Source organism: Phragmites australis, chromosome 15 (genome assembly GCF_958298935.1).
Source record: "Phragmites australis chromosome 15, lpPhrAust1.1, whole genome shotgun sequence".
Classification (NCBI taxonomy): domain Eukaryota; kingdom Viridiplantae; phylum Streptophyta; class Magnoliopsida; order Poales; family Poaceae; genus Phragmites; species Phragmites australis.
The window spans coordinates 9,563,056-9,589,547 of record NC_084935.1 but is presented as its reverse complement, the minus strand read 5'-3'; the positions used below and the strand labels follow the sequence as shown (position 1 = coordinate 9,589,547).

General features: G+C 42.5%; 2 protein-coding genes across 4 annotated transcripts; one reads left to right on the top strand and one right to left on the bottom strand.

The window, feature by feature from the left end:
* Window positions 1–21,358: 21,358 nt before the first annotated feature.
* On the top strand, window positions 21,359–23,377 carry LOC133892676 (uncharacterized). Of its 3 annotated transcripts, none has more exons than XM_062333576.1 (2): window positions 21,359–22,401; window positions 23,238–23,377. In XM_062333576.1, exon 1 carries the CDS (start codon window positions 21,516–21,518, stop codon window positions 22,377–22,379), a length of 864 nt encoding a protein of 287 aa, XP_062189560.1. In that variant the 5' UTR covers window positions 21,359–21,515; the 3' UTR covers window positions 22,380–22,401; window positions 23,238–23,377. The 3 variants fall into 3 exon arrangements, with proteins under 3 accessions (XP_062189560.1, XP_062189559.1, XP_062189558.1); XM_062333575.1 differs by lacking the exon at window positions 23,238–23,377 and adding an exon at window positions 22,673–22,937; XM_062333574.1 differs by lacking the exon at window positions 23,238–23,377 and adding an exon at window positions 22,478–22,594.
* Window positions 23,378–23,610: 233 nt separating this feature from the next.
* On the bottom strand, window positions 23,611–25,182 carry LOC133892675 (ribosomal RNA small subunit methyltransferase, mitochondrial-like). Its single transcript, XM_062333573.1, has 2 exons — window positions 24,619–25,182; window positions 23,611–24,510 (listed from the first exon to the last, which is right to left on the bottom strand). The coding sequence occupies exons 1-2, from the start codon at window positions 24,970–24,972 to the stop codon at window positions 23,809–23,811; spliced, it is 1,056 nt and encodes a 351-aa protein (XP_062189557.1). The 5' UTR covers window positions 24,973–25,182; the 3' UTR covers window positions 23,611–23,808.
* Between the last annotated feature and the right edge of the window lie 1,310 nt (window positions 25,183–26,492).

Sequence of the window (26,492 nt, the reverse complement as noted above, 5' to 3'; positions counted from 1 at the left end):
CCCTTTCAATCTCAAGACTGTCTTCCCCGATGACCACATCCAATCGAGTAGTCACCTTCTTGGAGCACCCTTCGCCTACCTCACATGCACCCTTTGCCTCTTGCCCTTCGTCATCGGCGAGGCCATCGGCTGACCTCCGTAACAACACTCATTTTCTACCGGCCTCCTCTCCTTCTCCATCTCCGGTAGCGAGATGCCTTCGCCTCGCCCTGCCATCCTACACCTTCTCCTACGGCGCCCTCCGTCCACTCCATCGCTAACCCGTATCCCTAGTCACCCCCACCATCTCTGCCCAACCGGTGGTCCTTTGTTCCCCGTGGCTAGCAGTGTCCATGCCGCCTCTCCACTCGCCACCGCAACCACCACCACCACCACCACTAGGCCGGCGACCTAGCTAACCATTCCTCTATAGTCGGAGCCCACCAAATCCCCCCTAAATCCTAAACCATAAGCTTAACCACAAACCCTAACTTCACCAGAGAAGAAGACCTGCCAGAGATGACGATGACCCACCAACAAGTATGAATGTCCATGTAAATTCTACAGCTATAAATTCGACAAATCCTCCCAAAGAATATGTCGACAAATATCTACTTCCTCTGATCCCAAATATAAGTCTAAAGTCTATTTAGCATTGTCCTAAGTTAAACATTTTTAGTTTTGACCATACATTTCTAAAAAATCATATAAATTGAAAATATAAGTTTGATGTTACTAGATTCATCATTAAATATACTTTCATAATGTATAATTATTTTTATTTTAAATAATATATTCTATAGATATAGCTAGTCAAAATGTCATTTTGAAGATTCTATCGATGTTCTAATGAATTTATATTTGGGATCAAAGGAAGTAGCAATCTCTAAATTACAACTTCAACACAAGAAACAATAGCAACAACGGTTAACAAAAAGGTAAATAATCAGGTTATAAAGGAAAAGAAACACAATTATTTTATGATGCATTTTTTTCACCAAAAATGTTGCATGGTCCCAAACACCATTCAAGTTATGCAACATTTTCAAACCATCTTCGCAATAAATCCAAACAATATTTGCAACCCAACAAAGTGTTAATTTTTTTACACATAACTTCATTTCCATCGGATATGTCCTAGAACATTAGTCATCCGTGTGTTCGGCCGATTTTAGTTTTTTTTAAGAAAATCATCTGGTTTATATTAATAATAATGCAAGGAAGTAAATAAGTACCAAACTATTACATTGGATATCCTAGATACATAACATGTTATCATCAAATCCTTGAGACGATAAATCCGCTAAACTTCTGTAGCAAACATGCCTTTAGGGAGTTTGTAGCAACTATTTTAGAGTATGTATGTGATTTTAGTAATTAATGATAATATAGTCAATGTGACTAACATGTTTATCAAGTATGTTTTAGTAGGTCTCATGGATGCAATACATGAAGAAGCTACTGAAGTCAAACTCAAAAAAGTTTAAATTGAATGAGTTCAAAAAAGATTGTACTCACTGGATGGTCCGGTGCTCAGAAAGAAGAACACACCATATGGTCTGGTGCTCAGTGAAGTGTACACATCGGAGTGTTTCACTCAGAAGGGAAGATTCGGTTCTATACACCGGATAGTTCGGTGTTGGAGTAATATGCTCACAGGAGCATTTTTCAGGAGAAGTTCAGATCTTCAGAGGGAAGGTTTGAGCGCCAGATGGTCCAGTGCTTAGAAGGAGTGCACACCGGGGATTTCACCAGAGCTTTTTCTAGGAGAATTTCAGTGGAAAATGAGTTGTACTCACCGGATGGTCCGGTGATTAGAAGGTCAACACGCTAGAGAATTGCACAATGAAAAGTGGCTTGCTAGGTAGAAATATACATACTGGATAGTCCAGTCATGGAGTTCAAGTTAATGTCGAAATATTCGGTGTTCACAAATGGGTTTGAATGGGGTTTCAACAGCTGTATACATCAAACGGTCTGGTGTTTGTAATGCTGCTGACGATGGATCATCCGGTGTTCACAGTTTATTGGAGCCATTGAGCAACGATTAGTTCACGGAGTTGAGGCTATAAATATCCCCCCATTCGGCCATTTGAGCGTGCTAGAGTCCAGAGAAGCTTATATACACTTGAGAAGACATCCAAACCACCAAAGTGCTTAAGTGATCATCCAAGGCAATTAAGCACAAGATTAGGAAGTGATTAGTAATAATAGGCCTAGAGAGAGTTGTTGCTAGATGTTGCTGCCTATAGAGGAGATCAATGAGTGATCCTATATTGTACCAAGTGGTACGCTACACCTTAAAGTCTTGGTGATTTGCTGGCACCGTGAGCCTTGGTGACTTATACTTGTTGACCTTCCGACTTGGTGTGAAGCAGTTACAAGACTCTTGTACATGGATGTAGAGACCCTTGCCTTGGTGGCTCATGCTCCGAAGTGAAGCGATGACAAGTGACCAAAAGAGAGGCTTATGGTGAAACATTTCTTTGGTGGCTTGGTGACTCAATCTACTTGAGGCCTAGGTGGCTCATGGGCCATGACGAGATGCCGTCCGAGACCTATAGCCTAGTTGGTTGCTCTAACGTGAACTAAGGATGGTATTTATGCTATCGATACCATAGGATAAAAATCCCTTGTGCCAAGTTTGCTCGCTGTATCTTATTTACGTTTCTACATTTACATACCTGCAATATAACTTTGCATGTTTATCTTCCTATAGTAGTTTGCTAGGATTGACTATATGTTGCAAACCTATTTGAACGGTAGAGTAGACACACTAGATAGACCTAGAGCACATTTAGATAGAAATTGATATAGGTTCATCTTATGAAGTTTTTGGAGCCGATTAATTTTAAGTGTCCTAATTCACCCCCCTCTTAGGACGTCACCGATCCTTTTAATTAGTATTAGAGTCTCGTGCTCTTAATAGGCTTAACATCCTAAAAAATTATGACATATGGGGTAGGGATGGATACCAGGAGTGCTCCACATTTTGACGACACTCATTTCTCCCATTGAAAAATTCTAATGACTTGTTATTTGCAAGCCAAATATTTAGATGTTTGGAGAGTCACCGAAGAGGGGATGAAGAACGACTCACAAACAAGGAGAGACAATTCGATGCTTTAGCGAAGAGTATCATTTTATCTTCTCTAAGCATTGATGCATTTAATTGAGTATATTATCTTACCAATGTTCATGATATTTGGACTAACCTAATTGAAATAAATGAAGGCACAAAAGATATACACAATGAGAAATATCATGTGCTAGTTTCTAAGCTCAATAGCATTAAACAGCTTACCCATGAAAGTGCAAATGACATGTACTCATGTTTGAATATTCTCGTGAATGAGATCAATGGGCTAGGTTTGACGCCAATTAGAGATGATCAAGTGGTGAGAAGAATACTTCAAACTCTTCTTCCAAAGCACATGTTGATAGTCTACATCATCTACGGCAACCACATGGTGCTTTACTCATTTTCCCAATTAGAGATGGGAAGGCAAGAGCAAGAGTCAAGCTCAAGCGAAAATGATGACGATAAAGATGAAGAGAGTGATGAAGAAAATAAATAAAGCACCTCAAGTGATGAAGAAATAGATCCCAAGATCACCAAGCGCATCTCAAGATTGAAGAAAGACCTCAAGAGGATCAACATCAAGATTAATCATCCAATCTCCTCAAAAAACTTGCTCAACACAGTTGATCATATCAAGAAAGAGAAAAAGACCAAAAATAAGAGGGAGCCAAGGAGAAGAGGTAAAGCATTTGCAAGCATAAGAAGATGGAGGAGTGAAGATGAAGATTCAAGCTCAAGTGATGATAGTTTCACTATCTACTCCACCAAAAGAAGCTCTTCCTCAAGGTCATCATTACGCAAGTGCCTATTGGCCAAAGGTATGGAAACAATGTAACTGATGATGAATCTGATGAGATCAAGAAGAACTTCTTGAATTGATCAATGAGTAACAAAGGACCTTAAATAAACAAGCTAAAGAACTTAAGAAATTTAATATCCTTAATGACATTCATGCTTCTTTTGTTTCTAATTTAAACAATTATTGAGAAAATTTGAATTGCTAAATAAGGAGTATGAAGAGCTCAAGGTAAAAATTGAGGGCATTGAATCTAACATAAGGTTCCTTTGAAGTAATCCTAAGGTAGATGCTTTTACTTTTTATGATGATTTGATTGATATATCTAGTTCACCCCTTTGCAGTTAGACATGTGTTGAGAATGTTATTATAGAATCATATAATGATCTCATTGCACAAGAGAATAATGAGCTCAAGCAAGAAGTGGAGAAGCTCAAGAAGAACTAATAAGATTAAAAGGCAAGAACCATATCCAACCTCCTCAAGATAACTGTGATACTATCGTGAAGAAGCTTGTGGAGGTGTCAAGATATGCTTAAGTGTCATCAAGAAGGTTACAAGTCCTTTCAATGCAAACAAGTCAAGAAGAAGACCAAAGAGAAGAAAAAAGATGATGAATCTCTCCAACAAGACCTCTAACATCTACAATAAGTCTAATTACAAGATCAACCACTAAAAGCTCAAGAAGAAGGACAATGTCAAGGTAGTTGCACATATGATTAGACGGAAGGACCGGGGGTGGAACCAACCCATTTGGGTGCCCAAAAAAATCATCACCAAAATGAAAATACTCCAATTGATTTGGGTTCCCAAGAAGACTTGAAGTCTACGGGTCGTGAGGGGATTTGGAGACTTGACCTACAAGATGTAGTGAAGATTCAAGCAAAGAAGTCAAGAGTACATGATTTGACACATTGATGTAGATCATGATCATCATATACTCAAATCTCTTATACGAAGATAAAAGAAATAATGATAGCTAGGTTATTGTTCATGCATTATGTTTTGCATCAAGTGCCTGTGCCTTGTCTAAGATTGCATGTGCATATTTTATTTCTTTGCAATTCCTAGTGTAGATTTTTTTTTCATAGAGTAAATTTAAAAAACATACAACTATTTTGATATATGTTGCAGAAAAGTACAACTTATGGTGCCTATTTAAAAAATATACAACTATTTTGACACATGTTGCACAAAATTACAACTTTCTCACCGTGAGCCCACCTGCCATCCTCTATAGCATGTAATAGGAGGATTAATCATGGGCCCACCTGTTACCAAAGGATGATAGGTGGGTCCACGGTGAGAAAATTATATTTTTTTTACAACATGTGTCAAAATAGTTGTAGGTTTTTAAAATGAGCATCAAAAGTTGTAGCTTTATGCAACACATGTCAAAATAGCTGTAGTTTTTTGAGATTTACTATTTTTCATATAGTAGGTTGCTTGTGTTTTGTAACACCCTGTGTTTAGTATTTTAGAATACAGCAAAATTCATTCATGTTTGAAAATTTTCTAATAATTAAACCAGTATAAAATTAAGGAAATATATATTTGAATACACACATGTATATACACACACTTGTATGTGTGTATTCAAATATATTATTTTGAGATACGTATTCCAAAAAGCACCAAATTAATTTTTGAATTAATCCTTGCAATAATGAATCATATGAATTTTTGGTTTATTTTATTTTCATGGTTCTTTGAGTGTTGTTTTGAATTTGATCCTCTCTCAATTTCAAATCTAATTCTTAGATTTTTTTTTTCATATGAAATTCAATCAAATTCAAATCTTTTAAATTCAAACCTCTATCAAATCCTGAGGCTTCACGTTCAAATCTTTTTGCTAATTCAAATAACCATATTTAAATTAATGTCAATCTCAATTTCAATCCAACTTCATACATTCTTTTTGAATCAACCAAAAATCAAATCCAAATCCTAATTCAAATAAACCTATTTGAATTAGTATCAAATCGTATCCAAATCCAAAGTCATACAAATCATCGACGATTTCGTATTCTAAGGCAAATTTGAGTCGTTCGTTATATATTCTATTCATTCCAGTTCAATCACTTTGCAACCCCAATTCAATCCGATTCAAATCTTGTTTCAAGTTCTAATCTTGTATTTCAAATCATCGTTCCAACATAATGACCATTTCAAGTTAAAATACATCATTGAAATTTAACATTCAAAAGTTCTCTCTCTGAAGATCTTTTCACATCTCTCTCTGTTCTCTCTGCCTCTCAGATCTTTCTGCACTCAGTACATGATGGTTACTGTTCATCAAGCATAGAAGTCGTGGTTACTATTTATCCACTCAAAGAATTGCCGACTACCGCCACTCTCCTCTCTGTTCACACCATGTTTCCTCCACTATCACGATGTCTCCGCTCTCCCTCTCCACCGCCTCTTCCTACGTCACTCCGGCATGCGCCGTCGCGCTTAGCCGAGGCCGTCGACGGTGACCTCCTCGCCCCGGTCCGACCTCTCCCCACTGACCGTCTCCTTACACTACCCCTCTCCCCCACCATGCAAAGCCACGCACCAGGCCTCCGCTGTGCGTGCGCATCTCCCTGTTGCGCCCGTGTGCCCTACGCGTCCCCGCCATAGCCTACTGCGCCGCCCGCCACTCAGCTGGCCCTGCCTCACACACATTGCATACCGTCCTACTGAGCCGCCGAGCCAAACCCGCCATGACGTCAGACCATCTCCCGCATGCGCTGCCCCGGTCGACCATCTCCTTCTCTGTCACGTCCTTGCCTCCCTCTCCCTTTGGTCTCTCTCTCTCTTCCCTGAGCCTCACGCTCCCATGAGACCACAACTGGCCTTATCTCCTCTCCCTCACACCGACAGTGGGTCCTATCACTCTTCGGTCCACCGGCCACCGGTCCATGGTGGACCACATGCCCTCCACCACCCTTCGGTCCATGGCCCGTGCACCGCGTCCATCGCACAGTGCCCGCCGTGCCCATGAAATCAGTCCATGGTGCACCACCCCTCATAAATCCCCTCTGGTTCACATATCCACGGACCAAGTCTGTTTCCCTCATCTTTTTCAGATTTATCCTTTCCAGCAAATCTCCCGTCGACCATATCTCCTCTGTTTCAACTCCGATTTTACCAAATTCTTTCGCCGATATTCCTCTAAAATCATAATCTATCTCCCTTGCCAATTCTTGTAATTTTTGGATTTTGTTTAATTTTCTCATCCGATATTTATTTTCATGTCAGGACATTTAACTAGAATATGTTTCGCCATTATTAATAATATGGAGTTTAGATAATTCAATAACCATGTTTAGGTTATAATCGTAGATTAGTCACTTATGTTAATCTAGCATAAGTATAGGTTTAATCATGTTAATTAAATAATAGTTTTTAGAATAAACTAAATAATTAATATTTTAATTAAATGTTTAGAAATATATTGTTATTTCATGATATAGGTTCTGGATTAATCTTAGTTTTATTAATATAATTAGATTAACCAGTGTAGCTAATAAATAAATAAATACATATCATTAGACTATAATAGAATAATTTAACATTAGTAATTAAATATTGATTACCTTTTTAACAAATAATTAGATTAGGTTAATGCAGTAAATTAAACCTAGTTATTTAATTGCATGCATGTTTTTACCATAACTATACTTTATAGCTTAATTAGAGTGGAAATTAAGCAACACTAGGTAATAAGTTTAATTACTAGATAACCTTGGTTAGTGCTATAGGTTAGGATTTTTAATCAGACACTTGAGCACATATAATCACTTAGAGTTATACTTACGTATATATGTATACATATTCACATACATTAGACATAAGTATCACACATACATTTATATATGTACACGTGCACTAATACACGTAGAAACCATAACTATCACTTTTTGGCAATTAAGCTAGTAAGCGTTCACCTAGTAGTCAATAACTTGATTAGGCTTTCTCTTAAGTTAATGAAATGACTAGGTTAAACAACTTAACCTAGCTTCACTAGATAATCTTGCTAGACTTCATATGTTAGCTTCGCTTAGCTAAGAGTTGCCGATCGTCTTTCTGCTAGGTTAGCTTTCGTCATTTTCCTCGATCATTCTTTCTTTCGCTTTGGTGTTCCTTTGGTTTTGTTTTGATGTTCATTTACTTAGTTTCTGTGTGCTTTTCATTGTTAATCTGTGTAGGCTCGAAGCTGAGAATCTAGGCAAGGATGTGAGGAAGGAACTAAAGGTGAGGCCCAATGATAAAGAACACGAGAGACTCAAACGACAAGACCAATCAAGATTTGACCTTTGTAAAGGAAAGTCCTATTTCCTTGATCATATTAAACCCATGTTTTCAATAATGTAATTGATCAACTTAAAACATGACTTACTATCGCATGTGCTATGTATTGTGCTATTTTCTAACTACTTATAGTAGTTAAATTCTATCAACAATTGTCATGTCTTAAATTTCATCATCTAGAATACATATCACCCTAGGATTACCTGCCATTATCTATATTAACATCAGATGAAGCCTTGATTTCTAGCATGCTTAGGATGGAACACATCTCATCAGAGATGTCGCTAATGGAATACATCTCTTCGGAGATGTCGCTTCACAGTTTATCAATTAACCCATATACCATGAATCGTTGATGGTTGTGAAATCCTTGATGTTGTGTGAGATATGGTGGGTGGTATATAAAATGGGTGAAAACTATTTTGGTGGGGGCATATAGAGTAGTCCCCCGATCGACGATGCTATTGGAGGCTTGAGTAACCTTTGTGGTATAATTGCCAACGTTAGATGCCTGCCCTGGCCGCTTAAGGGCCAAGTCATTGCGTCATCATTCTAAGTCACCCCACTGCAACCATGCACTTGAATGGGCAAATCTTGACTTTTCTTCTCCTGACCGCATTGGGCCTCATACTAGGAGGCTAAGAGCAACGAGGACGTAATTAACTTACCGACTCTCTACTTGAGTGATGCGAGGACCAACAACCTAGGATCTTGGATCATGTACGAGGACTCTGGTACTTGGTTTGTCTCGTAGAAAAGCCCAACAAGAAAAGGTGATTGAAGTATCTTAGTATGATTCTCTCCTCTGGTTGCAATGGTTGGAGACTGAGCACATCTCGTGGGTACAATGTACAACCTCTGTAGAGTGTAAGACTATTCGAATAGTTGTGTCTACGGTCATGGACATGCGAAGCAAATACCTCTTTGATTAGGCTCAGGGGTGCATGTGTCTTGATGAGTGAGTGTGTGGACTAGATGTTCATATAATGAGGTCACTGGCTCAATCAGCCAGGAGTTGTGTGGTAGAAGAGGTACACTAGATATAATGATAAGGACTGTTGAGCGAGGTGTAGTCCATCCCAAAATCGAAGAACTCTTAGATATACCTTATTACCTTGTTTAAATTGTTTCAAAAGCTACTAGCAGAAAATATATAACTAGATACCTGCATAAAACCGCTTTACGATTAAAACTAAACCATAAAGTCTTGTTCTTGCATTATCCCCTATGCATCTATCAACACCTTGAAGTAGTATATGACTTGTTGAGTACCTTCCATACTCAGTCTTGTTACTTTCAGATTATTGAGATGAAGATCAACCTCAACCTAGATGAAGTTAAAGAGAAAAAGTCTAAGGTTGCGTCCGCACCTGAGTTGCTTGAGGTATTAGGTTGTACCATTTGTTTTGCTCCGCTCTGCTCTGCTGTAGGCTCTTTGCTTGATTGGTCCATCATGGATCCTAGTCCACGAGACTATGTTTCGCCCCTTTTAGGTAATTATTTTATTCGAAGTATGTATTTGATACTGTTCTATTGAATTCTGTGCATATCAACTACTTGATCTAGGGGCTAGAACAGGAGGCACAAAGGAACCCGAGGTCGAGGTCCTAACATGTTTCTCTTTAACCCATGGACAACATACATTATTTATTAGTTGTACGCTTTTTACATGGCATATTTTTACAATTGGTATCTTTTATGTGCCATGAATCCAATCTACAGGATAAATTCTTTATTGTTATCAATGATAAGTACATGTTTCTCATAAGTATTCAACACTTATATATACATATTTAGGGAGAGCATATCCTATAGGTTGTGATTTTGAGACTAACATGTATTGCAACTGATATCTTTTGTAGTCTAATGGAGTAATCTACGAGTCTTCAATTGGTACCATTATCAAATAATTTGTTCATTTAAGCTACCACCATGCATAATATGACTTAAACTTCCTATCTTAATATATTGTCTAGTGTGCATGTATTGTAACATACCCACAAGTGATTCATCACAAGTGAGTCTAATTATATTCACACACATAAGGTGAGTATAGACCATAATATGTGAGTTTCAAGAATTGTGATCTATATCCATTTCTACAAGTGGTATCATCTTATATGATCATGATTTATGAAGCTCTCTCCTGTTTGCTCTAACATTTTCTCTTGAAGTCAATATGTGTTTGTAGCCTTTTTGAGATTGTTGATAAAGGAGGAGAATTTTAGCAACCAAAGCAAAATAGCATGCCTAGGGGAAAAACAAGCAAGAAAGCAAATTTCCTAGGGATGCCAAGGTTGACAAAGAGGGAGAAGAATATGCAAGAAGCGCGCAAGGATTTCAAGACATCCACAAGGTTGATCAAATGAGTGTTGTGGTATCAAGGTTGTTGTGGTATCAAGGCTACAAGTGTATCAAGAGTGCGCAAAGTAAAGAGTTCTTGCATGGGTCGATCAAATGAGATAGTGGCGATGGAGAAAGGGGGATAATTATCTTCATGGTTGCCACAACAAAAAGGGGGACAAAGTGAAGGTAAGTACAAGGTATGACAAAGATGTGATCTTTCCTTTACAATTGATCCATTTTCAGTTGGTATCATTGGTTCATTTCAATTGATATCATTGAATTGGTACCATTGGTTGTTCTTACCATGAATCCAAGTAAAGTGGTAAAGCCCTGTGCACTTTATAATTGTTGTCATTCATTATTTGTGCACTTTATATTTAGTATCGTTTATGTTTTGCCACTTGCTTTGATTGTGTTGTCATCAATGACCAAAAAAGGTGAGATTGTAGCTAACATGTTCTTGGAGAGATTATAGTGGCAATGTTAAGGCATGTATACGATTTTGGTGATTAATAACAACATAGTCAACGAGACTAACATATTTGTCAAGTATATATTTTAGTAGGTCTTATGGATGCAATACATGAAGAAGCCATCGAAGCCAAACTCGAAAAAGTTTAAATAGGACAAGTTCAGAAAAGATTGCACTCACTGGATGGTTCGATGCTCAGAAAGAAGATTACACCGAATGGACCGGTGCTCAGTGGAGTGTACACATCAGAGTGTTTGACTCAGAAGGGAAGATTCAGTTCTGTACACTGGATGGTCTGGTGTTGGAGTAATATGCTCACTGAAGCATTTTCCAGGAGAAGTGCAGATCTTCAAAGGGAAGGTTTGAATGCCGGATGGTCCGGTGCTTAGAAGGAGTGCACACCAGAGGTTTCACCAAAGCATTTTTCAGAGGATTTTCAGTGGGAAATGAGTTGCACTCACAAGATGGTCCAATGATCAAAAGGTCAACATGCTAGAGAATTGCACAGTGAGAAGTGGCTCGGTAGGTAGAAGTATACACACTGGATAGTTTGGTGATGGAGTTCAAGTTAACACCGAAATATTCTGTGTTTACAAATGGGTTTGAGTGGGGTTCCAACGGCTAGTTTCTACTGTTGTACACACCAGATGGTCTGGTATTTGTATTGCTGTTGATGCCAGATCATTTGGTGTTCATAGTTTGTTTGAGTCGTTAGTGCAACGGCTAGTTTATGGGGTTAATGCTATAAATACCCCCTGCTCGGTCATTTGAGCATTTTAGAGTTCAGAGAAGCTTATATACATACATCCAAACAACCAAAGTACTTAAAATGATCATCTAAGATAATTAAGCATAAGATTAGGGAGTGATTAGTGCTAATAGGACTATAGAGATTTGTTGCTAGGTGTTACTGCCTAGAGAGGGGATCAAGGAATGATCCTATATTGTACCAAGTGGTACTCTGACACCTTGGAGTCTTGGTGACTTGCCGACACCGTGAGTCTTGGTGGTTCATACTTGTTGACCCTCCGACTTGGTGTGAAGCGATGACAGAACCCTTGTACTGGGACGCAAAGATCCTTGCCTTAGTGGCTCAAGCTCCGAAATAAAGACGGTGGCAAGTGACCAGGAGAGATGTTTGTGGTGAGACCTTACATTGCTGGCTTGATGGCTCAACCTACTTGTGGTCTAGGTGGCTCAGGGTCGTGACCAGGTACTATCCAAAAACTATAGCCTAGGTGATTGCTCCAACGTGGACTAGAAGTGATATTTATGCCATCGATACCACGATATAAAAATCTCGCTCACTATACTTTTTTTATATTTCCGCATTTACATACTTGCAATCTACTTTTGCATATTTACCTTCCTAGAGTAGTTTGCTATAGGTTGTAAACCACTTTGAATGCTAGAGTAGACACACTAGATAAACCTAGAGCACTTTTAGATATAAATTAATATAGATTTATCTTGTGAAATTTTTTATCTGATTAGTTTTAAGTGTCCTAATTTACCCCCCCTCTTTGGACATCACCGACCCTTCAACTTCTTTATCTTCCTCACCTAAGACCTGAGATTTTAAGTGACAACATGATTGTCGATGATCACGGAAGCATGAGATAGATTTTCAACGGTTTTTATTGATGAGTAAGATCTGCGCCATGGTAACAGAATTGTCCATCGAATGAAAATCAAGGGAGGTTTATTCAAAACCAACCATCATGCAATCGATCTTCCACATAGGTGTTGCTATTGTCATCCAAGTGAATTGTTGTAGCAAAACCCATCGCGGGTAAACAAAATCCAACAAACAATTCATTGGAGAAAAATTGTAGAACAAATTGATCCAGAAACAACACAGAAGAATATAAATTACTCCTTGAAAACCACAGGTCCCTCACCCACTCAGCGCTGATGAGAATGTGGGAGAGGAGAGGGTGGGACCGGCATTGGAACACCGGAACACCACTAGCGCTCGTCTTTGCCTCCCTGATGGCTAAAAAGACCAGCCAATTAGCACAACTGCACCAGTGTTTTACTCTTTCGAATACCCCAATAAAATTAGGCCTACTAATAAGTGTTAACCCAACCCAAACCCAACCCCATCCACATGGTACAACCCAAAGAACCCAACCCAAGCCAACCCAAAAAACATCACATACAAACCCACCAAGTTTTTCCACCCAATCCAAATCATCGAAATGGGTTCTAACCCATTCCCCAACCCACCAAGCTGCTGAATGCTCTGATCCACCCCACCCATACTCTCTTTCTTGTCCTCGTTAATGCCACAATAATACCAAGACATCCCAAAAGGAGAGCACCAGAGCGGCATCGGCGCCGGCACCGTGTGATGTGAGCCTCGGCCATGCGGCACCCATGAAAAAACCCATCGAGAAATCCATCAAACTTTGCGTCCCACAATTGTTTTACCATCAAATTGGATTTTCTAGAACCAACAAAAGAAAGGACAATATTATTGTGTTGTTTTAATCAATTATTTAATCTCTAGTATGGAGATGCAACAATATATTAGTCGGATGATGAACCTACTATTAATTACTGGGAGAAGATGCGGCCATAGTCACAGGAGTGGCCATGGGTGCCACAGGTTAGGAGGTGGGCCTTGTAGTCCGAGTGGACAACATAGGCCTTGGAGCAATGAGCACAGGTTCACTAGTGCTAGCTGTTGTTCTTGCAATGCAAATACTTCTTGTTGCCGATGAGATCGCGCAGAGCTTGGGAGGGGTTGTGGTGCTGGCAATTCGGCTCTGGGCTCACGAACACCCACTTCCACACCACCTCTTTGGCCTCCCACTTTAGCAAGTTCCACATCACCTTGTGTCATCACTAGTGCATCTACAGGTTCTAGTTGCAGTGGAACTCCTGCCTGCAAATCTCGCACACATGATTTGACTCCATCAGCATCCATGGAGACAAAAACACCTCCTCCACGTTTGAGTCTTCACCGACTTGCCATTGCCGCACCACACATTATCGACGGGGAGTGGGGAGGGTGAGCGTGACTAGAAGGGCAAGGGCAAGGGCGAGGCGGCGGGGTGGAGTTGGTGACGTCGGAGCATGGTCCAGGGTGGCCTTGTTGTCTTCTTGTTGGTGGCGGACAGGGTCAGAGGTGATGGATCTAGCCACCAGAGGTTGGTAGTGGCTACGTGAGGTGATGGGGGTAGGAGTGGGATGGGGAGGAGGGGTTCCACCCCTAGTTTTCAACCCGGTCTCAACCCACGGGTTTCCACCCATTTCATGTGCTAATGTCCAACTGTAACCCGAACCAAACCAACCTAATTTTTAGTTGAACCCATTTCAACGCAACCCAAAGGAGCCCAAATTTAGACCCAACCCATTAAACCCAAAATAACCCAACCCATTAGTAGGCCTAAATAAAATCCTAACTAAAGAGCAAAGTAAGACTAGCTCCCCTCCACCCCAATACTCAGCAGGCCAGCCCAAGCAGAACCCCCTAACACCTATGCCAAACCAAGCTTCGTACCTGACCCAACAACGTGCTACATAACAACCCAATTAAGACCTATATATATTTGCAAAATTACATGCACATTTTAAAAATTTGCAACAATAGGCTACCCCATGAACGGGCGGCATCTTGTGGGCCCCCTGGTTATAAATAAAAAATGGTGGTTATCAGGGGTCTTACCCGTTGAGCGGGTGAGACCATGCTCTCGCCTGTTGAATGGGTAGATCTTTCTCGCAGAGATGTCGCCCACTGTTTGGACGAGACCTTTTGGGTATAAAATGATACCGCGCCACCTCGGCCAACATCAGTGGCCTCATTTGCATCTAGCTGAGCCGAGAGAGGGGGAGGAGAGGAGGAGAGGGGATAGAAGGGTGGGGAAATTGGAGGTGAAGCCCTGCGGAGGAAGAAGGTACATTTTTTTGATTTTTTTAGCAGTCGGTTTTGACATAGGTTAGAGGTTAGATCTTGGATTTTTTTTATAAACCTAGTGGGATAGCCAGTAGACGTATGTTAGAATGTAGATTTAGGTTTAGGTTTAGACATAGTTTAACAATTAGATCCTATTTGTGCGCATATTTTAGCAATTAGATATAGTATTTAGACATATGTTAGGTATTAGATGTAGGATTTAGACATATAGTAGATATAACTGAGGTAGTAGATGTATGATTTAGAGATGTTTGATGTAGCGACCTAGGGATATTTTATTGCAATGTAGATTAACTGTTGAGCCATGTTTGTATTGAATGTTGCATTATTGTAGATGTAATTTTAAGTATTTTTTATGTCCAGTCGGAACAATGTTAGGGTTTAATGTCGATGGTTGGTAGTTATATCAGATATGTGGTAGTTTATGATTTTTTATAGGGATAATGAAATATATATGGTCTAGAAGAGGTAGTACTGTTGGTATTTGAGTCAATGGGAAAGGGTATCTTCAGACCTATGCAGAAGATTGTTGGACACTTCTACGACAAGTTGATGTGGGGTTTAAAAATAGACCCTGAGTTTCAAGAGATGACAATTAGCATTGTGGGCAACTGTATAAGAGATGGTGTATACTCGGAGGTGTACCCACTCAGGGAAGATCAAGTTTGGAAGATATACTTGCAGGATGTTGTGCGAAGAGGTTATCCACTTATGTTGCTTGTGCAATGGAAGAATAAGGAGGCAGCTGGGGAAATACAGGGTGGGGGTACACGGAGGAGTTGGGTGATGAGCAAGAGTATGATGAGGATGAGGATAATGAGGATGGCGATCCGAATGCTGCACATTCATTGGATGATCTGACTGGTGAGGCAGACGAGAGGGAACAAATCCCTTCTTTAATTAAACAGATGGAGTGGGGCAAACTTGAGGCTAATGAATCTCCTGAGTATGATATGTCGGATGATGAGGACATGAGGAGAATCAGATGCCTTGTGAGTATATGCAAAATGAGGTGATCGATGTGGATAGATATCCTATCAGTCTGGCCATGAAGGATGTTGTTACTCAATGGGTGACATCGCTTTGATAGCAATTTTATGTTGTCAAGTCAAGTAATAAGGAATATGATATCAAGTGCGTGAAGGAGGGTTGCCCGTGGCGGGTGCACGAATTTAAGAGGAAGTGGGTTGGGAGGTATTGATTGTGGTGGACCACACTTGCACGCTGGACGAACTTAAGCCTAGCCACAGGAATACCATCTCAGCCTTTGTCACCAATGTGATGTACGCCTAGATTGAAAACAGCACGAACTATGAACCCGGATCTATAATCAGACAAATTGAGAAGGAGTACAAGTACACTATCAACTATAAAAAGAAATTGAGGGTGAAGATAAAGGCAATTGAGATGAGGTTTGGGACCTACAAAGCATCATATAACAATCTTTCTCACTTACTACAGACTATTGCTTGAAGGAACCCATGGACGTATTATGATATTGATAAGTACACATTGCTATCATAACCTGGCAAGTATGTCCTGAAGTAATGCTTCTTCACATTATGACCATGTGTCAAAGCTTTCGAGCATTGTCGGCCCTATTCTCTGCATCGACGACACTTTCCTTATCTGCGTGTACAAGGGATAGATGTATAGATGTTGACTGCTATAGGGGTTGATGGAACAACCAAGTGCTACCATTGGCATTTGCATTTGTGGAGAGTGAGAACACCAGCAGTTGGTATTGGTTCATGTACCGTGTCAAGATGAAATGTGTACAACTGGGTGATGAAAGGTGTGAGGGGCTTGTTGTTGGTGGGGATTGTAGAGTTCATACTTCAAAGAACCTGCAAGTATTTCAGGGGGCGTTATGCAATAGCACACTCGACGTTAAATGATACTCGTCTAATTTATGGGACGATGATGACCAAGTATATGGAAGATAAGATAAAGAAGACAAAGATGCAACGGTGAAACACATGAGAACTGTACAACACATATACGAAGTCCTTTGCAGGGACAAAGGAAGGAGGGGGGGGGGGAGGGGGCAAGCATGAGAGAGTTATCGAAGAGTGCACCCTCTTCGACGGTATGTGCGTTTGCAGCTACTACAAGTCAATGCTACTGCACAAGCCCTACACATGTGATTGCAGCGTGTGTTGTGAGGGGGATGAAGACTTGGATGTACGTCTCTGACTACTTAAGAAGGAAGCTTTATTCAACATATGGAACCAAGTAGTCTATGGTTTTGAGATGTATGGTTCTTTCATGAAGGATCCTGGGCCTGATTATGTGTTCATCCCCGATCCCGAGAAGATGAATCAGAAGAAGGGACGATGCAGAACGACAAGGCTCCGTAATGACATGGACGAATTAGAAGACGACCGTTGTGTGAAATGGTGCAACAAGTGCAACGGAATAGGATCATGTACACACCTACAAAGCCTCCATGGCACATACCAAACGTGCGTGACACATACCTGGTGCACAGGGACCAGGCGCGTTTGCTTGAGGTACGTAGAGCAGTACGTGACTAGTCTTTTACTACAATTCCAAGTACAAAAAAATCTCTAATAAAATGAAACTTATGTTTGTAGAGGGACATACTATACCAGGCTGGGGTCAAGACAGGAGCGGCCTTGGTGCGGATCAATAGTGGCCTTGAGGTCCCTAGGGGCAAGGTGAGTGCGGTGTTTGGGCGGATCTATCAACAGGTGCATAAGGTGATCAGGTCGCTCTGTTGCAGGTCATCCTAGGACGTTGCGATAGGACCACAAGAGTTGGTTCCTCTTCGGCCACGTTCACCGGTCCCCCCCCCCCCCACCCACCGGTACGTCCGACCTTCATCGCTGAGCCATCGAGGCCTTCTTCCACCCTAACTTCTGACCCCTACTACAGCGACACCTCGGGGAGGCAGTCCTTCACCGGGGGCGGTGACCCAAACTATAGTGGTGTCTGGGCTAGGCATTCTTTCTCCATCACCGGTGACCCTCACTACGGCATCACAGCGTCGAGGCCAGCCTTAACCGGTGCTAGTGACCACTTGTACACTAGTAGTGGGTTGACAAAGCCTTCCTCCGCGGACCTCGGTCTTTTGAGTTTTCATGTCCCTGCCTCAGGTACGTCACTCGCTTAATGAATAACCAATTGTTACATATTTCACACTTTATCGGTGCTAACATGTTTTCTTCATTATTCCATGTGTAGAGATCGGCGATCTTAGGGACGTAGAGGTGCATGGTAGCTACATGGTGATGCTCATCAGGGACGGTACTTAGGTCCCTGGGTACCCATACATCTTCGTACAGAGTGACGAGCTCGATGCGCCGTAGCTACCTAGAGCGCCACTTATAGGGACACAACCCTCCCTGGATGACTACGCCACTCCACCACGCCGCCAGACAGCCTGCATGGGCGATCGTTCCATCAGAATCGCTCATGTATTCATCGCACTATATGAGAGAATAGAGGCGCAGGGTCACGAGGGCGGATGCGACTTGGGGGGTCATCCCCAAGAGGGGACGTAACCTATAGGTTACTATATTATTGTTAGCTTCATGGTGTTATGTTATTGTCGGTGTTACTGTGCTATATTAATGTCGGTGTAATACTACTACCTTCGTGATACTATGTTATTGGCAGTGTCATAATATCTTTCATGTACCGTATTTTTATTTTGTGATTCTATTCCGACCATAGAGTCATACCACGAGCATTCTATAACAATCATAATAAACACATCATAATAGAGCATTCCATAACAATCATAATAAGTATGTCGACCTAACGTACAATGGCATGTATGATACCCATAGTGGTGTACCAGAGTTTTGCCTAACATACCTTAGGGAATGTAAAAAGACAGATTGATGGTACGATGCACAAATAACAACACCATCCCGGTAATGGTTCTAATTGTATTAACTTACAATGAACTGTGAGGAGGCTCCTGAGTCCCAATAATCTCCACCACCGTATTGCGCTGATAGAGGAGGACGAGGTGGAGGGGGAGCATCCCTATTGTGGCACGGGCAGGTACACCATGGATCGATGCATACAGAAGGGTTCTCCATGTGTATTACATGAGGACTTGGCATATTCTCCACCTCTCTCTGCAAGTTGAAGATTTGGTCTCATAGGTGGTGGATATAATCTTGGATATGCTATAGAACATAAGAATCGACCATCGTATTGGAAGTTGTTGGGGTCATCGTCAGAGTCCTGCATAAATATGAAGGTCACAATGTATAATGTTTGAAAAAAAGGATATGAATGGTCATGGTCATATAGTTCTCATCCTACCAAGAGGACATCAGAAGAATCAACACCCCCATGAATGCTCCCATCATACATCTGAACGACATAATCATAGCCATGAGAGCACTTGGTCCAGGACTCATTCGGGTGCTCGTAAATCCTTAGGTGCCTTGGAGGACCAAAATCACTTCTATCCTGCAAAGGGAAGTTGTAGAGATGCTCTTTGTACTCAGTTAAACCAAACGATCCCTCCTATCTCATGACCGGCTGCCCCGCCCCACTTCTTCCTCACCCATAGCCTCCATTGATTATTGTGGCTTCAGTTTATAGATACATGAGCCTTTTATAGATGCGTCATAGCAGCATATGTCATTTTACTGTGGTGTAATTGTTTTCATTGCGCCATATAAAACTTGTCTTTTCATCAACGTGAGGAACACCAACAAAGGTGTGAAGCACTCCTATGCCAACTAGAAGAGAGTGAGCACGAAGCAGCACGTCAACGAAGGGGGGACATCCCCGGTCCATCCAGTAGGAGCCTTTTCCTATCCGCATGAATGTAATATTACCGTCAATGATTATGTGTTACCCGCACATATCCAACAGTGATAATTGGTCACATTAGTAAACATGTACTCCATTTTTAAACATAGCCTTTTCAGACCTAGCATTTTCAAAATAAACATTCTCATCAGTAGCCTTCTCAAATGTAGGCTTTTTAGAAGTAGCTTTTTAAGAAGTAGGCTTTTCAGAAGTAGCATTTTCAGTTGATATGACCACTCATTACTGCAGAATTAATTGCTTTCCCAGGGCTAATTCTTGGGGACTTAGTCTATGCATCAACACGAATCCGCTGTATAAATAGATGATTTTCAGGCCACATGTAGAACTAAACCACTAGGTTCAACCTCCACAACTCCGATGAAAATAGCATTCGATCATTTTCCCAAGAAATACATGTCGACTACTACGTCTGATGGGATTGAAGTGTCCATATGCTGGTGTGGAGATCTTTGTAGGGTTATAAAGTCCTCCGTATTCTCCTACATCTACGGAAGGATGTTCTTCATGTGCCGCAACTATGAGTATGATCCACCCCAAGGAAGCACAAATATTGGCTCCCGTTGTCAGGTAATAACTTCTGGTCAAACTACTACAAAAACAACTAAGATTTGCCACTTAATATTTTTGTCTTCCTTGTAGTCGTCGCCACCACTATGTAACTTTTTCTAGTGGCTGGATGCTGAGTAGTCGAAAGCAGATGTGTTCCTCCTTCACACTGAGCACCGCATCGTTTGGAGATGCTTCCATGAGATGGAAGCCGACGATAGGAGGGAGGCTACATGCAAGCGCATTCACGAGAAGTAGCAAAAGATGAGGGAGGAGTATACCATATGATGGTGGAGGCCTATGAGGTGGAGAGGGAGAGGAAGCGCGAGAGGGAATGTCGGGCACATGAGGCAGGATCAGAAGCGATAAGGAAGAAAAAGTAATCACGTTGCACTCAGTAGATCAGATGTTGTAATCATGTTGCTTACATTTCCTAAGACATGTTAGGTTTAGACGCGATACTTGTTTAAGTTAGAATAATCGTATACCATATATGCCATCATGTATTTCGTAGCTCTCAGTAAAATCATCATGTTCAACCTTCTGTTTCCGTCAAATCCAAGTATCCAAAATATCCCAAACATCTGATGGTACTGGACGAATTGAATTTTTTTTTGATGTATGGACGCCTATTCTGCCAAAAAAAAAGTGAATTAAAGTACAACAAAATATCTCTCGTTCATTGGGCGACACCTTGCTGTCACCCAACCACTATATAAGAGGAAGTTCTCGCCCGTTTAACGGACGACAGTAAGATCTCACCTAATGAATGAACGAGACATGCCACATCACACTATTTTTATTTCTGACCGAATGAGCTCACAAGATGTCACACGTTCATGGTGCGAGACATTACTCTCGCCTGATGAAGGGACAATAATAGCCTATTATTATAAATCTTTAAAACAATTGTGCAATTTTATAAATATTAAAAAAGTATATGTATATAAATTCATCTCTTTTCTTCCACCACGGGAGCCACGCCACGCCTCACCCATCGCCACGTGCATGCAACAGGTGGATAAGCCCGCCACGTGGACCGCTCCACGGCATCATTATTTTTTATTTCCCTTCCTGCGGGCCCCACCCCCTTCTTCCTCGCAACAATATTCAGCCTCTCCCCTCCTCCCAATGAAAAGCGAAAAAAAACCCAAAACCCTCGAGAAATCACCCACCAGAGAGGCAAAAGCACCCCAAATCCACAGGAACATTTCCTTGGCCGCTGGGGGAAGGGAAGGGAAAGGATCCAATCCTAATGGCTCTCCTCCCCCAAATCCTCCACTCCCCCCACCCACGCCTCGCCGCCGCCTCCCCCTCGCGCGCATTCCGTCGAGCACCTCGCCTACATGCCCCCGCTTCGGCCCGCACCTCCCGCCGCGGCTGCCGGGGTCGGGGCGGCGGGAGCGCGTCCGGGCCCGGGTCGTCGTTGCCGGAGTCCTACCCGCCGGAGTCCGACGACGGGCTCGTAGAGCTCCCGCTGTTCCCGCTCCCGCTCGTGCTCTTCCCGGACGCGACCCACGCGCTGCACATCTTCGAGTTCCGCTACCGCATCATGATGCACACGGTGCTGCAGACCGACCTCCGCTTCGGTGTCGTCTTCGCCGGCTCCGGCTCGGGGGGCGCCGCGGAGGTGGGGTGCGTCGGCGAGGTCGTCAAGCACGAGCGACTCGCCGACGACCGCTTCTTCCTCATCTGCAAGGGCCAGCAGCGGTTCCGCGTCGCCCGCGTCGTGCGCACCGAGCCCTACATCGTCGCCGCCGTGCAGTGGCTCGAGGACCGCCCGCCTGTCGGGCCCCCGGCCCCCGGGGAGGACGCCGAGGCGCTCGCCGCCGACGTCGAGGCTCTCATGCGCGACGTCATACGCATCGCCAACCGCCTCAACGGCAAGCCCGAGAAGGAGGTGGGCGACCTGCGCAGGGGACTCTTCCCCACGCCCTTCTCCTTCTACGTCGGCAATACCTTCGAGGGCGCGCCGCGAGAGCAGCAGGCGCTGCTCGAGCTCGAGGACACCGCCGCGCGCCTGCGCAGGGAGCGGGACACGCTGCGCAACACGCTCAACTACCTCACCGCCGCCTCCGCCGTCAAGGACGCCTTCCCCTCCTCGCCGTCGTCAGGATGAGGTGATAAGGAGTTTGTGGAGGGTATAGGACTAAACTTTCTTATCACTCTTTTTCGCCCTTTCTTTTTCGCTTTCTCTTACTATGTTTCCATGGTTAGGTGGATAGCATTTTAGCGTGTAAAATTGTATAATTTGGTGTGTGTCAACTCGAGAAAATTTGGAGCTGTGATGATGGTCCTTGATAAGGATAAGGATAAGGATAAGAATTTTGCTCAGGGGCTGATGCTTATGGTGCTAACATGGAGGTATTCTTACTCTTTGGTCAGCTATTGAATCTAGATTTGCAATTGCAGGTAGAATGTTCAATGGAATTCTATTGTCTAGGAAGATCAGCTTAGCAAGTAAGCATGTAAAACTGAAGTAGCATGCTATTGATCTTCCATCAAGTAAATTAACCATGCTATATGTTTCACTTTATATAGAGATGTTTGGGATAGTTTAGTGAGGTTATCCATAATCAAGTGCCATAAAGGCACGATGCCATGGTAGCATGTAACCGATACGAAAACATTGTAAGGTTTTGAAATATTGTTTTCAATCTTGATCATGTTTGCAGAAGTATATTAGAAAAGACTCTTAGGTTTGATTTTCCAAAGGCCTGTCTAACATTTAAGTTAGGTTGTGCTCCAATGATGTTGTGCATAAGAAAGTCATGATGTTATGACCTTGCATCAGTCTATCCAGCCATCTATTAGGTATGCATGCCCTCTCGCGAAGCTGATGGCATTAGAGCATCTGAAAATTCCCATTTTTGTAAAGATGTTTTCTGCATGTTTGGTTTGCGACGCTTCTCTTGGACTTCAACTTTGCATCATTTTTTTCTTCGTTTTAATGGTCTATATGAGTTTGCTGTTGCAGTGGTGCCTAGAATTTATAAATGCGTCGTGGAAGGGACAAAGGCGTAATTTGAACTTTCAGGTTACTTATGAATCACTTATATTCTCACTGTACTTTCTGTTTCGATTTCTTGGTACATAAAGCATTCTTTTCGCGAAAAATGGTTGCGTCGAAATCAGATTCTAGATTCTTTGTACTCTCTGATTAACAATTGAGAGACGAACTTCTGCTGGTGCCTGGACTTGCCTTGTGCCGCGCTCTCTCACCTTTAGTAATGATCTGATCCATATGGTATGGTAAACATGTTAGGAACAGTCCATATGCAATGATCTGGTCATGGTCAGTTATCGTTACCGAAAGCATATTAGGTGATGAGTGATTGGGCTACTTTCAGATATCACAAAAACGCATACCATCAGGTTGCCAAAGTTCACCTCAGCAAAACGGTGTATATTGAACACAGCATGGATAAGGTTGATACTCCGGGAGCACCCCAAAATGCTGCGATTCTGTGAACGCAGCCATCCACCAGGCGTGGCATGACCTCGGCGACACAAACCTCTGTGAAACCATTCACCGCACGAGGTGTGGTCTACTGGAACCGCACCCCCCGCTCGTTGAACAGCCGGAGCAACCGCAGCAGCTCGTCGTTGGACAGCTTCGACGGCCTCTTGCCGGCTAGCTCGGCAGACTCCAATGCTCCGGCGATCCTCTCCTTGAACGCCCCGACCTCTTCCGCGCTGAAATCAACGGCTCCGTCCCTGCTTCGATCATTGCCTTCATCGCTGACATCGTCATCGAGTGCACCAAGGCCGATGTCACCGGCGCCATCCTCGTGTTCCTCCGCTCTCCGGGGCCGGCTGAACAGCTCCATGACCATCCTCTTCTGCTTGAAGATGGCACCGAGGGTCTTGTTCTTCTGCCCGAAGCACACGCGCGTGAACGCCAGCCACTCGTGGAGGTCGACCCCGGGCGCGATCGCCCTCGGCTGGATCTCGACGAGGGAGGAGTCCACTCTGGGCATGGGCACGAAGTCCCTCTTGCTCACGTCCATGAGCAGCCTCACGTTGGCGACCAGGCGTACGTTAGCCGCCAGGCGGTTGTACTCCCCGTCGCCCGGCGCGGCCACGAGCCGCCGCGCGAACTCCTTCTGCAGCAGCAGCGTCGCTGTCCGGAACTGGTAGGGGCCGAACAGCAGCTTGGCGATCAGCGGCGACGAAATCCTGTAGGGGATGTTCGCCACGCAGACGTCAAACTCCGGGAACTCGACCTCCACTGCGTCGCCCTCGATCACCTGCCAACGGGAGGGAGGAGGAAATAAGGAATCGTCATTTGGTCTTCAGCAAGTGTTTCCTATTGAGGCGTTTGGTCGAAAGGGTGGCGAGCAGGCGGGGCCACGGACCGTGAGCTTGTGCGCGAGGCCGAGGGCGGCGGCGCGGGCGGTGACGGCCTCGACCATGCGCGGGTCGATCTCGACGGCGGCGATGCGCTCTGCGGGGGAGGCGAGGAGGCGCGCGGTGAGGTTACCCGTGCCGGGGCCGACCTCGAGGACGGCGTCGCCCGGGCGGAGCGCGGCGCGGCGCGCGATGGCATCGAGGACGCGCGGGTTGGTGAGCAGGTGCTGCCCCCGCAGCTTGTGCAGCCGGAACCGCCCGTCCCACGCCTCCGACGCTGCCGCAGGCGAGGAGGAGGAGGTGGTGGTGCAGAAGTAACCGACGGCGCGGCGACTCCGGAGAGTGGAGACGGCTCGCTTCATGTCTCAGCTCTGAGTCAACAGCATCGAGAAGTGGCTGCTGCGAAGCTATCACAAGCAGCAGCTTCTTGCTCAACGCAATTTCTCCTCTCCAGAATTTCAGCAGGAACCATTTGTTCGTTTCCTAAGGTTGTGTTTGGTTCAAGGTTTACTAAACTGTTTGGGACACGAAAATCGAAACCCGATGGTAACCGAAAAGTCGTGATTATCACGGTCGGCGTAGCTCAAAATTTATTCGATCAAATTTAAAATTCTATGAGAATTTGGATCGAATCGATCGGACAGTAACCGATCGGTTTGAATTTAGCGATTTATCGAGCGTATTTTCTGATTTTTCGTATTATTGGTAACCGTTCGGTTTTGTCGGTAACCGTTTGGTTTTAGTGATTTATCGAGCAGTTTCTCAAATTTTAGTGAAGTAAAAAAAAAGCTCAACTTTATAAAATCAATAACTAATATATTTAAGCTTCAAATTAAGTGAAACAAATTTTGTGGATTTCTTGTAACATGATCTATATGATAAAATTATTTATACTCATAAAAAGTTGACTATTTTCTATGAAAAAATATATTTTCTAAACTAAGTTAAATGCATGGTTTACTCTTTGCTAATCAAAAATCATGAACTCAATTTTGTTAGTCTTCTTATGTGATACTATGTCTTTTAAAAATACATAAACTTATAAAATAAAAGTATATAAACTCATGAAATAGTTATTGTTACATGCAAGATTGTATAAATATGTAGCAACTAGATTAATTCATAAATAATTCATCACACTCCAAAATTAGTGAAACTACTTTTATTAGTTTACTTATACTATATTTTATATAGTAAAAATAATGGTAGACATGAAGAAATTAATTACAGTTCTATTTCTTAACATATTTTATGCTTGTGAACTTTGTAAAAATCATAAAAAAAAATACAAAAAACTAAATGAAGTGAAACCGATTTTAAAGATTCTCTTAAGATATGTCATACATAAGAAAAATATGTGTTTATATGTTAAGATTTTTTTAATATAAGTTAATAAATGAGCTGTGTGCTTCAATACTATTTTTTATTTTTTTCACAGAAGATCTTAGAATTGTCTCTACTTTTTTAAACAAGTTTATATCTTTATATCTTTATATTTTTTATTTTTTTAATTTAAATTTGATTATCGGATGGTTTGTATTACCAGTACGGCCTGATTTGGTTCGTTGGACGAGTCCATCCCTGGATCAGTCGATCCTGCATCAGAGAGCGTCCGCGTGTTTGGTTCTTGAATCGGACCGTCTTGTCCAGGATGAGTGCGTACAGATTCGTGGAATATTCGTGGTTGATGCTGAACGAGCTCGTGCAGCTGGTCCCGACCGAACAGTCTCGTGTAAACAGTAATAGAAAATTTTCTATTACTTTAAAAATCATAATTTTTTAATCCATATGCAACTTATTTTAATTAGATTCATTAAAAAACTGTGTAGAATTAAAACTAAAATTCTAATAATACTATTTTTATAATTTTTAACAATTATTA

Bases quoted from the DNA above. Each gene is read 5' to 3' on its own strand.
- LOC133892675 (XM_062333573.1), bottom strand. From the start codon at position 24,972: ATGAAGCGAGCCGTCTCCACTCTCCGGAGTCGCCGCGCCGTCGGTTAC. The intron at 24,511-24,618 runs GTCCGTGGCCCC...TCCCGTTGGCAG, and splicing joins GCCTCGCGCACAAGCTCACG to GTGATCGAGGGCGACGCAGT.
- LOC133892676 (XM_062333576.1), top strand. From the start codon at position 21,516: ATGGCTCTCCTCCCCCAAATCCTCCACTCCCCCCACCCACGCCTCGCC.